This window comes from Chanos chanos, chromosome 11, assembly GCF_902362185.1.
Source record: "Chanos chanos chromosome 11, fChaCha1.1, whole genome shotgun sequence".
Taxonomy (NCBI): Eukaryota; Metazoa; Chordata; class Actinopteri; order Gonorynchiformes; family Chanidae; genus Chanos; species Chanos chanos.
This window is the reverse complement of record NC_044505.1, coordinates 487,501-502,500: the sequence shown is the minus strand read 5'-3', so window position 1 is coordinate 502,500 and position 15,000 is coordinate 487,501. Positions and strand designations below refer to the sequence as shown.

Sequence of the window (15,000 nt, the reverse complement as noted above, 5' to 3'; positions counted from 1 at the left end):
CTATATTGTGCATTGTGTGTCTAGTAGTGACCTGTGACTATGTTGTGCATTGTGTGTCTAGTAGTGAACTGTGACTATGTTATGTATTGTGTGTCTAGTAGTGAACTGTGACTATGTTGTGCATTGTGTGTCTAGTAGTGACCTGTGACTATGTTGTACAGTCTAAATCTCTGATTGGTCCAATAAGTGACAGTCCAATATCTTGTTTATGTGACTGGAGAGCAGTACACTCCACAAACTACAAATACAGTAAACACAGCGCAGCTCCTTAGGGTTGGAATATGAAACCATTTTTCAGAGGTTGGACTCACTCAATTCCACACACAACTGTTCATGTGTGGAAAACTCTTTCTCTCCTCTTAAAAAAAAACAGAGTTTGAATTTGTCCAGTGGGCTTTTATGGTTCCCATTAAGCTTCTGACTGGCTTTGTCTGTCCTTCTGGCCTGACGCTGTCTGTTTTTATGTGAGCTGAGGAGGAGAAGGAGAAAGAGACCAACGGCATTTTCCTCTTCACTGTTGGAGCAGAGATAAGAGTGTTAAAAGCCCCTGCTGCATCTGTTTCTGCCTTTTCACTGATATTATTACTCTCTCTTTCTCTTCTCTCTCTCAAATTTAAATGTGTTTGATGAAAATGTGAGAATTTGAGCTGGACTGATGTTGAATGTGTGGATATTATCATCGACAAAATGACTGAAAGGCAAATGTGATGGGGTAGGAGGAATGGTGCATGTCTGTATGTAAGCTGTTGACTTATGAAGAGTACAGGGCTTTTCAGTGGCCTTTATATACAAACACTTTTCACACAAACAGTACAACATTCTTCATACAGACAAGTTCTTCACAGAGATGACACAATGTTCTTCTTAAAGACAACATAGCAGACCTATCAGACAACAGCCATCCAAACTACACAATGTTTTTCATACAAACAACACAAAAGTGTTAATACAAACCCTGGAAAAAACATCATATAGACAACACAAAAATCTCCATATAGAAAACACAAGGACCTTCATATAGACAACGTAACACACACCATCCAGACAACGCAAAAGTCTTGTGTCATTACAGGATGGAGTTCTGTCTGTACATGTGCCCATCCTCTGAATGCTGATTATCCTCATCTCTCTCTCTCTCTCTCTCTCTGTCTCTCTCTCTCTCTCTCCCTCGCTCTCTCTCTCCACTCCCTCTCTCTCTCTCCTTCTCTCTCTCTCTCTCTCTCTCTCTGTCTCTTGGCAGTCTTTAAGAACCCAGTGTGTAAGGTGTACCGGTTTCAGACTGTAGACAATAAGTGGATGATGGTCAGAGAGCACATGGCTGAGACAACTCTATCCTTCAGCATCCCCAAACAGTTAATTACCTTATACATCCAGGAAGACACCCACAGGTAAGGCCTCTGCTCCCCCCACGTTTACCTTGTACTACAGACAGAACTATGACAGCTCATCCTGGATCTGGAGAAGCTCAAACCACAGCTGTAAAACATAAACATAAAATATGTATTTAAGAGTCTGCTTCAGCCTGTCGGACAGAGAGTAACACTCCACACAGCCCAAACAAACCCCAAACAAGCAAAGATCAAATTTGACAATTAGTGGGCATGACCATAAGGGAAACTGAGCTAGTCAGAGACAGAGACAGAGACAGAGACAGAGAGAGAGAGAGAGACAGGGACAGGGACAGAGACAGAGACAGAGACAGAGACAGAGACAGAGACAGAGAGAGACACAGAGAGAGAGACAGGGACAGAGACAGAGACAGAGAGAGACACAGAGAGAGAGAGAGAGACAGAGACACAGAGAGGGACAGAGAAAGAGACAGAGACTGGGACAGGGACAGAGAGAGAGAGAGACAGAGACACAGAGAGAGAGAGAGAGAATTTCCTGAGCACTCATTTTCTTACAGCTGTACTTAGAGTTGTACTTAAATCTGTGCTTAGAGCTGTACTTAGCCAAGAGTAAATTATTCAGACTTATTTAACACGCCAAACTGTCGCTAGGCAACCAACCAGTACCAATACCTCCTCTCCTCCCTGCTCCTCTCTCGTCCCAACTGTCTCTCTGTTTCTCTCTATGTGCTTAGTTCTAGAAAAGGTGACAACCGTTACAGGCCAACCTCAAACAACGACACCAACTTTACCGCAGATCAGAGGCCATGTTTATGCCAGTGAACAGGGCTAATCTGTTTAATGCTGCTCAGAGCAAGGTCTTTTTAAATGCTGAGAAATTCTTATAATTCAGGAAATTTACTCCTGTACTTAGGCCTAAGAATAAGAGCAAGGTATGAGGGTGCTTTAGCCTTAAGAGAGAACTTACTGTAAACCCCTAGAGAATTTAAGAGGAGTTTTGGAGGAGTCTCAGACTGCCCAGAGGAGCCAGATATGGCAGCACTGAGACAGAGATGTGAGATGTGAGACAGAAAGATAGGCTGCTACAATTGTTTGATGACGTGGAGCTCAAACCGAAGGGGCTGGGTCGATTGTGTGGGAGTTGCTTTTATCATAGATATAATTAGAGCAGTAACACAGCAGGGCAGAGCCATGGCATCCTGATCTCTATGGTGGTTTTTCTACCTGTGAGGGTGCTGCTGGAGCAACCAGTCACCTCACTCAGACAAACAGTCTCAGTCACCTCGCTCAGACGAACAGTGTCAGTCACCTCGTTCAGACGAACAGTGTCAGTCACCTCGCTCAGACGAACAGTGTCAGTCACCTCGTTCAGACGAACAGTGTCAGTCACCTCGCTCAGACAGTGTCAGTCACCTCGCTCAGATAGTGTCAGTCACCTCGCTCAGACGAACAGTGTCAGTCACCTCACTCAGACAATGTCAGTCACCTCGCTCAGACGAACAGTGTCACTCACCTCGCTCAGACAATGTCAGTCACCTCGCTCAGACGAACAGTCTCAGTCACCTCGCTCAGACGAACAGTGTCAGTCACCTCGCTCAGACGAACAGTGTCAGTCACCTCACTCAGACGAACAGTGTCAGTCACCTCGCTCAGACGAACAGTCTCAGTCACCTCACTCAGACAGTGTCAGTCACCTCGCTCAGACAGTGTCAGTCACCTCGCTCAGACAGTGTCAGTCACCTCGCTCAGACGAACAGTGTCAGTCACCTCGCTCAGACGAACAGTGTCAGTCACCTCACTCAGACGAACAGTGTCAGTCACCTCGCTCAGACGAACAGTGTCAGTCACCTCGCTCAGACAGTGTCAGTCACCTCGCTCAGACGAACAGTGTCAGTCACCTCGCTCAGACGAACAGTGTCAGTCACCTCGCTCAGACAGTGTCAGTCACCTCGCTCAGACGAACAGTGTCAGTCACCTCACTCAGACGAACAGTGTCAGTCACCTCGCTCAGACGAACAGTGTCAGTCACCTCACTCAGACGAACAGTCTCAGTCACCTCGTTCAGACAGTGTCAGTCACCTCGGTCAGACAGTGTCAGTCACCTCGCTCAGACGAACAGTGTCAGTCACCTCACTCAGACGAACAGTGTCAGTCACCTCGCTCAGACGAACAGTGTCAGTCACCTCACTCAGACAGTGTCAGTCACCTCACTCAGACGAACAGTGTCAGTCACCTCGCTCAGACGAACAGTGTCAGTCACCTCACTCAGACGAACAGTGTCAGTCACCTCGCTCAGACGAACAGTGTCAGTCACCTCGCTCAGACAGTGTCAGTCACCTCACTCAGACGAACAGTGTCAGTCACCTCGCTCAGACGAACAGTCTCAGTCACCTCACTCAGACAGTGTCAGTCACCTCGGTCAGACAGTGTCAGTCACCTCGCTCAGACGAACAGTGTCAGTCACCTCACTCAGACGAACAGTGTCAGTCACCTCGCTCAGACGAACAGTGTCAGTCACCTCACTCAGACAGTGTCAGTCACCTCACTCAGACGAACAGTGTCAGTCACCTCGCTCAGACGAACAGTGTCAGTCACCTCGCTCAGACGAACAGTGTCAGTCACCTCACTCAGACGAACAGTGTCAGTCACCTCGCTCAGACGAACAGTGTCAGTCACCTCGCTCAGACAGTGTCAGTCACCTCACTCAGACGAACAGTGTCAGTCACCTCGCTCAGACGAACAGTCTCAGTCACCTCGCTTAGACGAACAGTGTCAGTCACCTCACTCAGACGAACAGTGTCAGTCACCTCACTCAGACAGTGTCAGTCACCTCGCTCAGACAGTGTCAGTCACCTCGCTCAGACGAACAGTGTCAGTCACCTCGCTCAGACGAACAGTCTCAGTCACCTCGCTCGGACGAACAGTTTCAGTCACCTCGCTCAGACAGTGTCAGTCACCTCACTCAGACGAACAGTGTCAGTCACCTCGCTCAGACGAACAGTGTCAGTCACCTCACTCAGACGAACAGTGTCAGTCACCTCGCTCAGACGAACAGTCTCAGTCACCTCGCTCAGACAAACAGTGTCAGTCACCTCACTCAGACGAACAGTGTCAGTCACCTCGCTCAGACGAACAGTGTCAGTCACCTCGCTCAGACAGTGTCAGTCACCTCGCTCAGACGAACAGTCTCAGTCACCTCGCTCAGACGAACAGTGTCAGTCACCTCGTTCAGACAGTGTCAGTCACCTCACTCAGACGAACAGTGTCAGTCACCTCGCTCAGACGAACAGTGTCAGTCACCTCGCTCAGACAGTGTCAGTCACATCACTCAGACGAACAGTGTCAGTCACCTCGTTCAGACGAACAGTGTCAGTCACCTCACTCAGACGAACAGTATCAGTCACCTCACTCAGACAGTGTCAGTCACCTCACTCAGACGAACAGTGTCAGTCACCTCGCTCAGACGAACAGTCTCAGTCACCTCGTTCAGACGAACAGTGTCAGTCACCTCGTTCAGACGAACAGTGTCAGTCACCTCGCTCAGACAGTGTCAGTCACCTCGCTCAGATAGTGTCAGTCACCTCACTCAGACGAACAGTGTCAGTCACCTCGCTCAGACAATGTCAGTCACCTCGCTCAGACGAACAGTGTCACTCACCTCGCTCAGACAATGTCAGTCACCTCGCTCAGACGAACAGTCTCAGTCACCTCGCTCAGACGAACAGTGTCAGTCACCTCGCTCAGAAGAACAGTGTCAGTCACCTCGCTTAGACGAACAGTGTCAGTCACCTCGCTCAGACAGTGTCAGTCACCTCGCTCAGACGAACAGTGTCAGTCACCTCGCTCAGACGAACAGTCTCAGTCACCTCGCTCGGACGAACAGTGTCAGTCACCTCGCTCAGAAGAACAGTGTCAGTCACCTCGCTCAGACAGTGTCAGTCACCTCGCTCAGACGAACAGTGTCAGTCACCTCGCTCAGACAGTGTCAGTCACCTCGCTCAGACGAACAGTGTCAGTCACCTCGCTCAGACGAACAGTGTCAGTCACCTCACTCAGACGAACAGTGTCAGTCACCTCGCTCAGACGAACAGTCTCAGTCACCTCGCTCAGACAAACAGTGTCAGTCACCTCACTCAGACGAACAGTGTCAGTCACCTCGCTCAGACGAACAGTGTCAGTCACCTCGCTCAGACAGTGTCAGTCACCTCGCTCAGACGAACAGTCTCAGTCACCTCGCTCAGACGAACAGTGTCAGTCACCTCGTTCAGACAGTGTCACTCACCTCACTCAGACGAACAGTGTCAGTCACCTCGCTCAGACGAACAGTGTCAGTCACCTCGCTCAGACAGTGTCAGTCACCTCACTCAGACGAACAGTGTCAGTCACCTCGTTCAGACGAACAGTGTCAGTCACCTCACTCAGACGAACAGTATCAGTCACCTCACTCAGACAGTGTCAGTCACCTCACTCAGACGAACAGTGTCAGTCACCTCGCTCAGACGAACAGTCTCAGTCACCTCGTTCAGACGAACAGTGTCAGTCACCTCGCTCAGACGAACAGTGTCAGTCACCTCGTTCAGACGAACAGTGTCAGTCACCTCGCTCAGACAGTGTCAGTCACCTCGCTCAGATAGTGTCAGTCACCTCACTCAGACGAACAGTGTCAGTCACCTCGCTCAGACAATGTCAGTCACCTCGCTCAGACGAACAGTGTCACTCACCTCGCTCAGACAATGTCAGTCACCTCGCTCAGACGAACAGTCTCAGTCACCTCGCTCAGACGAACAGTGTCAGTCACCTCGCTCAGAAGAACAGTGTCAGTCACCTCACTCAGACGAACAGTGTCAGTCACCTCGCTCAGACGAACAGTCTCAGTCACCTCACTCAGACAGTGTCAGTCACCTCGCTCAGACAGTGTCAGTCACCTCGCTCAGACAGTGTCAGTCACCTCGCTCAGACGAACAGTCTCAGTCACCTCGCTCAGACGAACAGTGTCAGTCACCTCACTCAGACGAACAGTGTCAGTCACCTCGCTCAGACGAACAGTGTCAGTCACCTCGCTCAGACGAACAGTGTCAGTCACCTCGCTCAGACAGTGTCAGTCACCTCGCTCAGACGAACAGTCTCAGTCACCTCGCTCAGACGAACAGTGTCAGTCACCTCGCTCAGACAGTGTCAGTCACCTCGCTCAGACGAACAGTGTCAGTCACCTCACTCAGACGAACAGTGTCAGTCACCTCGCTCAGACGAACAGTGTCAGTCACCTCACTCAGACGAACAGTCTCAGTCACCTCGCTCAGACAGTGTCAGTCACCTCGCTCAGACAGTGTCAGTCACCTCACTCAGACGAACAGTGTCAGTCACCTCACTCAGACGAACAGTGTCAGTCACCTCGCTCAGACGAACAGTGTCAGTCACCTCACTCAGACAGTGTCAGTCACCTCACTCAGACGAACAGTCTCAGTCACCTCGCTCAGACGAACAGTGTCAGTCACCTCACTCAGACGAACAGTGTCAGTCACCTCGCTCAGACGAACAGTGTCAGTCACCTCGCTCAGACAGTGTCAGTCACCTCGCTCAGACGAACAGTGTCAGTCACCTCGCTCAGACGAACAGTCTCAGTCACCTCGCTCGGACGAACAGTTTCAGTCACCTCGCTCAGACAGTGTCAGTCACCTCGCTCAGACAGTGTCAGTCACCTCGCTCAGACGAACAGTGTCAGTCACCTCGCTCAGACAATGTCAGTCACCTCGCTCAGACGAACAGTGTCACTCACCTCGCTCAGACAATGTCAGTCACCTCGCTCAGACGAACAGTCTCAGTCACCTCGCTCAGACGAACAGTGTCAGTCACCTCACTCAGACGAACAGTGTCAGTCACCTCGCTCAGACGAACAGTGTCAGTCACCTCGCTCACACAGTGTCAGTCACCTCGCTCAGACGAACAGTGTCAGTCACCTCGCTCAGACGAACAGTGTCAGTCACCTCGCTCAGACGAACAGTCTCAGTCACCTCGCTCAGACGAACAGTGTCAGTCACCTCGCTCAGACAGTGTCAGTCACCTCACTCAGACGAACAGTGTCAGTCACCTCGCTCAGACGAACAGTGTCAGTCACCTCGCTCAGACAGTGTCAGTCACCTCACTCAGACGAACAGTGTCAGTCACCTCGCTCAGACGAACAGTGTCAGTCACCTCACTCAGACGAACAGTGTCAGTCACCTCGCTCAGACGAACAGTGTCAGTCACCTCACGCAGACAGTGTCAGTCACCTCACTCAGACAGTGTCAGTCACCTCACTCAGACGAACAGTGTCAGTCACCTCGCTCAGACGAACAGTCTCAGTCACCTCGCTCAGACGAACAGTGTCAGTCACCTCGCTCAGACGAACAGTGTCAGTCACCTCACTCAGATGAACAGTGTCAGTCACCTCGCTCAGACAGTGTCAGTCACCTCGCTCAGACGAACAGTGTCAGTCACCTCACTCAGACGAACAGTGTCAGTCACCTCGCTCAGACGAACAGTGTCAGTCACCTCGCTCAGACGAACAGTCTCAGTCACCTTGCTCAGACAGTGTCAGTCACCTCGCTCAGATAGTGTCAGTCACCTCGCTCAGACGAACAGTGTCAGTCACCTCGCTCAGACAGTGTCAGTCACTTCGCTCAGACGAACAGTGTCAGTCACCTCGCTCAGACGAACAGTCTCAGTCACCTCGCTCAGACGAACAGTGTCAGTCACCTCACTCAGACGAACAGTGTCAGTCACCTCGCTCAGACGAACAGTGTCAGTCACCTCGCTCAGACGAACAGTCTCAGTCACCTCGCTCAGACGAACATTGTCAGTCACCTCGCTCAGACAGTGTCAGTCACCTCACTCAGACGAACAGTGTCAGTCACCTCGCTCAGACGAACAGTGTCAGTCACCTCGCTCAGACAGTGTCAGTCACCTCACTCAGACAGTGTCAGTCACCTCACTCAGACGAACAGTGTCAGTCACCTCGCTCAGACGAACAGTCTCAGTCACCTCACTCAGACGAACAGTGTCAGTCACCTCGCTCAGACGAACAGTGTCAGTCACCTCACTCAGACGAACAGTGTCAGTCACCTCGCTCAGACAGTGTCAGTCACCTCGCTCAGACGAACAGTGTCAGTCACCTCGCTCAGACAGTGTCAGTCACTTCGCTCAGACGAACAGTGTCAGTCACCTCGCTCAGACGAACAGTCTCAGTCACCTCGCTCAGACGAACAGTGTCAGTCACCTCGCTCAGACAGTGTCAGTCACCTCGCTCAGACGAACAGTGTCAGTCACCTCGCTCAGACGAACAGTGTCAGTCACCTCGCTCAGACAGTGTCAGTCACCTCACTCAGACAGTGTCAGTCACCTCACTCAGACGAACAGTGTCAGTCACCTCGCTCAGACGAACAGTCTCAGTCACCTCGCTCAGACGAACAGTGTCAGTCACCTCGCTCAGACGAACAGTGTCAGTCACCTCACTCAGACGAACAGTGTCAGTCACCTCGCTCAGACAGTGTCAGTCACCTCGCTCAGACGAACAGTGTCAGTCACCTCGCTCAGACAGTGTCAGTCACTTCGCTCAGACGAACAGTGTCAGTCACCTCGCTCAGACGAACAGTCTCAGTCACCTCGCTCAGACGAACAGTGTCAGTCACCTCGCTCAGACAGTGTCAGTCACCTCGCTCAGACGAACAGTGTCAGTCACCTCGCTCAGACAGTGTCAGTCACCTCATTCAGACGAACAGTGTCAGTCACCTCGCTCAGACGAACAGTGTCAGTCACCTCGCTCAGACGAACAGTCTCAGTCACCTCGCTCAGACGAACAGTGTCAGTCACCTCGCTCAGACGAACAGTGTCAGTCACCTCGCTCAGACGAACAGTGTCAGTCACCTCACTCAGACGAACAGTGTCAGTCACCTCGCTCAGACGAACAGTGTCAGTCACCTCGCTCAGACGAACAGTCTCAGTCACCTCGTTCAGACGAACAGTGTCAGTCACCTCACTCAGACGAACAGTGTCAGTCGCCTCGCTCAGACAGTGTCAGTCACCTCGCTCAGACGAACAGTGTCAGTCACCTCGCTCAGACGAACAGTGTCAGTCACCTCGCTCAGACAATGTCAGTCACCTCGCTCAGACGAACAGTGTCAGTCACCTCGCTCAGACGAACAGTCTCAGTCACCTCGCTCAGACGAACAGTGTCAGTCACCTCACTCAGACGAACAGTGTCAGTCACCTCGCTCAGACGAACAGTGTCAGTCACCTCGCTCAGACGAACAGTCTCAGTCACCTCGTTCAGACGAACAGTGTCAGTCACCTCACTCAGACGAACAGTGTCAGTCGCCTCGCTCAGACAGTGTCAGTCACCTCGCTCAGACGAACAGTGTCAGTCACCTCGTTCAGACGAACAGTGTCAGTCACCTCGCTCAGACGAACAGTGTCAGTCACCTCGCTCAGACGAACAGTGTCAGTCACCTCGCTCAGACGAACAGTGTCAGTCACCTCGTTCAGACGAACAGTGTCAGTCACCTCGCTCAGACGAACAGTCTCAGTCACCTCGTTCAGACGAACAGTGTCAGTCACCTCGCTCAGACGAACAGTGTCAGTCACCTCGCTCAGACAGTGTCACTCACCTCGCTCAGACAGTGTCAGTCACCTCGCTCAGACGAACAGTGTCAGTCACCTCGCTCAGACGAACAGTGTCAGTCACCTCGCTCAGGCGAACAGTCTCAGTCACCTCGCTCAGACGAACAGTGTCAGTCACCTCACTCAGACGAACAGTGTCAGTCACCTCGCTCAGACGAACAGTGTCAGTCACCTCGCTCAGACGAACAGTCTCAGTCACCTCGCTCAGACGAACAGTGTCAGTCACCTCGCTCAGACAGTGTCAGTCACCTCACTCAGACGAACAGTGTCAGTCACCTCGCTCAGACGAACAGTCTCAGTCACCTCGGTCAGACAGTGTCAGTCACCTCACTCAGACGAACAGTCTCAGTCACCTCACCCTCTGGACAGGGGCTCACTCACCTCTGCAATAAATATACCCATGAACTTTTTATGTTAAATCTCTATACAGTAAATTAGGGATGTGCATCTCCATCGCTGAGGCCGATGTGATACACATCTTGATGCATTGCCAACGACCTGACACGTCAAAGTTAATTATGAAGCAACTACTAATGCAATACGATAATATTCACCCCTATTGCGATGCAGTGCATTTCAACATGATTTGATTCAACACAGTGCGATTCGGAGTGATACGGTGTGATGCAAAAAGAATATGATGCTATGCAGTTCAGTATGGTTCACACAGTTTGATGTTATTTCCAATTTTATTTCCGCCTCCAACTCATGCGAGACTTGGCCGAGATGAGAGAGCGTGCTTAGAGAAGAGGAATAAATCTAAATATAAAATGATTGGTCACAAATTATTGGTCACATTTGTAAATAATAAAGGCATATGGCCTCCACTAGTAATTATGTATAAATAAACTGGATTTTACCAATGCAAAGAGGTTAGAAACGATGCATGCCGTGTTCATCCCAAATTTTTTTAATTGGGGAAATCGCATCGTGAACTTTTAAGCCGGTGCACCGATGCGAAGCGGTGAATCTTACCTTCTCTACAATAAATATACCCATGAACATTTTATATTAACTCTGTTTACAGTATTCTGAAAGAACATTGTACAGCACAGTCCTCAGCGGTGTGCAGAACATGAAGTATTGAAGTACTGAAGAAATGTGTTGGCCATGTCTTGTCAAACCTTTCTATCATACAGACTGCTCAGGTTTGGGATACATGTCCCCCTTGTTTTGCCTTTCTCTCTGCCAACTCAGCCAGCCATGAAGTTTGCTCTCAGGTCCAAATGGGGTTTGCATTTGGACTTGCCATTTTCGGAAACCGCCCTGAGGACATTTAAACAATTTAACTGAAATAATCAACATCTCCAACACACCCCTTTAAACTGACGTGTGGCGTGTATAGAGAGATTTCATGGATGAGTGTGGCATTCAACCCACAACCTGTGGCAACAATGAGAAAAATGTTTCAGTGGGGTTTTTTTTTTTTGTCTTTTGTTTTTTTTGGGACGACAGGTATAATTTTGCACGACCCACGTCTTTTGCAGTTCTGACAACTTGGACTCCTGAAAAGGGTTGTGGTAAATGATGCATCATTTTGGAAAATTGTTTCATGGCAGTGAAACTATTGTACTTCCTGTTTAAGACCCACCCCTGGGTTAGGGTTAGGGTTAGGGTTCAGTCTGAAGTCGATTTTTTAGTGGACTCTTTAGGCGGAATTCCCAGAAGCTTCACACACAAGCCCGGTTCGGAGATCTTTTTTGTTCGACTCTCATACACAAGGGTAAAAGTTTTGGACAAGTGGAGTTTAAGCCAAACTGAATCGCTGTTAAGCTACAATTACCCACCAAAGTGAATGGACAGTTTGAATGCCCAAGTGATTAATGTGCAGACCCTGTGAATTGTGGGTGTAGTTCTTTGATCATCACAGCTGTTATGGATGTAGTTGAATTCATGTTCAGCTTACCCCTCTCCATTTCCCTCCACCTGAGTTCTTTACTTAACACAAATCAGAGGGGAGAGCTTCTCCCTGTTGCCCCTATCAACCAAGCACTGTCACTCACACTCAATCAGCAGGGACTACTCCAGGCACGTGCTCTGCTGACACACACACACACACACACACACACACACACACACACACACACATACACACACACACGCACACACACATACACACACACACACACACACACACACACTCACACACACACACACGCACACACGCACACACGCACACACGCACACACACACAAACACACACTCACACACACGCACACACACGCACACACACGCACACACACGCACACACACGCACACACACACACACACACGCACACACGCACACACGCACACACTCACACACACACACACACACACGCACACACTCACACACACACACACACACACATACGCACACACACACGCACACACACACACGCACACACGCACACACACATTCCCAGACTCAATTCTCACATATCCGAGGTCCTGCTAAGCAATTACCATCATCTCCTTATTATTCCTGCATGCTCTGACTGGCCCAGGAGGCTGTCACACGGAGTCTGTCCCTGGATGGCCAATTATCTGGTCAGACTCACCTTTATGCAGAGTTCACAGGCGTTCTCTGAGTGTGCAGCAGTGGGCATGGTATTCAGTCAGCGCCACGGAAACAAGAAAACTGAATAAACCTTCTGCTTGCATGGGCCCGTAAACAGCTCGTACACACAGTTTATTCAGGACAAATGGAAATATCTAATTGCAGAGGTGGGAGTAAGTCACACATGTACAAGTCACAAGCAAGTCTCAAGTCTTAACCTTCAAGTCTCAAGTTACTGTGGTGAGAATCATGCAAGTCAAGTTGAGTCCCTGCTACAAGTCAAGCAAGACAAGTCAAGTCATCGCTCAGGTCAAGCAAGTCACAAGTCAAGTCATACGAAATTCTGATGATTAAATCAGTCCCCCGATTGTTTTTTACATTAGCGATGTCTTCTCAATAAAATGCATAATCGATTCAAAGCCAAGTCTAACATAGCTTAAATTTTACGTTTGATCAGCTTATAAATTAGCTAAAAAGACACATTCACGTACCTCTCTTTGGGGGCTCTGTAGTGAGGGATGAAGTTGGATGTTGTGGTCGTCGTGTCACAGATTTATGAGCTGCAGACCTTGCATACCGCTGTTCTCTTTTTACTACCGTCATCCACAACTAGGGCTGCACGGTTAATCGAATTAAAATTGAAATTGAAAGCACGATATGTCCGCGTACAAAACTTGTGAAACCTTAAAGGCTCTGTCTGAATAAAATATACTTCTAATATAAAGTGACAATGGAAAATACTCGTGTCTGATTGGATGGTAAGTGTCAAGCTTGTACATCTGTACATCTCAGTCATAAATCTGGTCAAAAGTTTAATCACCATTTTAAATCAGTAAACCTGCATTCCGCATAGGCCACCCTACTTTTCGTGGAGTTCTTTGCCTGCGACTGGCTCATTAGTTTTCTGGACACCCCATCGGGCATTACCCTGTACTTCACAACAGCTTAGAGCTTTATGATGAATTTATGTATGAAAAGGAAAAAAAGGCAGATGAAAATCAACCTGAACTAAAATGAACAATTGCTGGTGACTTTACATGTGCGACGTTCTGTGAGAAATCCTTTTCTGAAAGGTTCTAAAGACGAAAGGTTCTAAACATTTTATACACTTCGTTTTGAATAGTTGAGTTATTTTAAAGTTTTATTGAGCTGACATAATAATTTCAAAACATCATTTTAGTATGGTTCTATGCCTTTATCCGATTTTTGTCTTGACAACAAAGCAAAATATGAGGTGGAGCTAACTTAGATGTCTATCATATCGCAGTTCAAATCACAAAATGTCCTTTCGAGTCATCTGTCTCAAGTCTAAGTCGAGTCTAAGTCGAGTCTCCAGTCAAAGTCAAGTCGAGTCTTTTATCAGTGTTAGTCAAACGAGTCTGAAGTCCTCAAATTTGTGACTGGAGTCCCCCACCTCCGTTTAATTGTCCGATAGAGTATTATTTGAGTATTAATTGTCCGATAGAGTATTATTTGAGTATTAATTGTCCGACAGAGTATTATTTGAGTATTAATTGTCCGATAGAGTATTATTTGAGTATTAATTGTCCGATAGAGTATTATTTGATTTGATCTCATCTTACCACAATCTTAGGCAACATTAAAATGATGGAAACAAGATCGCGATACAGGAAAGCATTTCCCTGGATATTTGTATGAGATGCCAATGCGTGTATGTTACATGTGTTTGCTACACATTGCCAAAAACACGTTCCATTCAAAACACTATTTGTACATTTTGACTAGTTCACGTGAAGATCTTCAACTCGAGTTGGTCAGTTCTGTCGCTGCATTGTTCAAGCGTATCTGACTGTTTTTTCGTTTTGTTTTGTTTTGTTTTGGGTCTTTTTTTCTGGTGTTGTGAGGACAGTCAGTCATGTGAAACGGTATATTTTCGATATTACTGTGTCATTTTTGTGTCACTTTCATCATCTGTTCTTTTTCTAAATGGAGGGACTAAATGAGAGTGTGTGACCATTCACTCTACTTCAATGAGCTGCATTTTGTTCAGACTTGGTGTGGAGCTGTGGGAGGTCGTTGTGTTTCCCGGCCCAGTAGGAGTCTGTTAGATTGTCTTACAATTAATGGTCCCCTCAGACCCCTGCTGTTCTGCTGACACATTGCAAAATGCTAGAACTTTCCCTGATCGATTTTACTGGGCTGTTTAAATTGAAGCTTATGAAATAGACACAAACTGTAGAGCGCTTGTGTGATTTTTTCAGTTCATTCAGCTGACTGAGATGGTGTTCCTAAGGAAAATAAGAAGATGTTTTCTATTTGTTGTAGCACTCAGGCTTTAAAGACTGAATGGATGTTTCGACTCTTTCACTGAGATAAAAATGATTTCTCTGTCAAAGGTATCAAAACCTGAACGTCCTCAGGGTGGGAAAGACTTCAAGAGCACACATTTTAGTCTTTGAATGACTGTAAATATTATGAAGTTGTTGATGATGTGTT

At 48.3% G+C, this 15,000-nt stretch overlaps 1 protein-coding gene across 1 annotated transcript in view; it reads left to right on the top strand.

Moving 5' to 3' along the window:
- The window catches only part of inpp4b (inositol polyphosphate-4-phosphatase type II B), a 174,279-nt gene that overhangs the window by 94,892 nt on the left and 64,387 nt on the right, over window positions 1-15,000 (top strand). Inside the window, exon 9 of the mRNA XM_030788238.1 lies at window positions 1,241-1,388. Coding sequence (XP_030644098.1) covers window positions 1,241-1,388 — 148 coding nt within the window. The remainder of the gene's footprint in view (window positions 1-1,240; window positions 1,389-15,000) is intronic.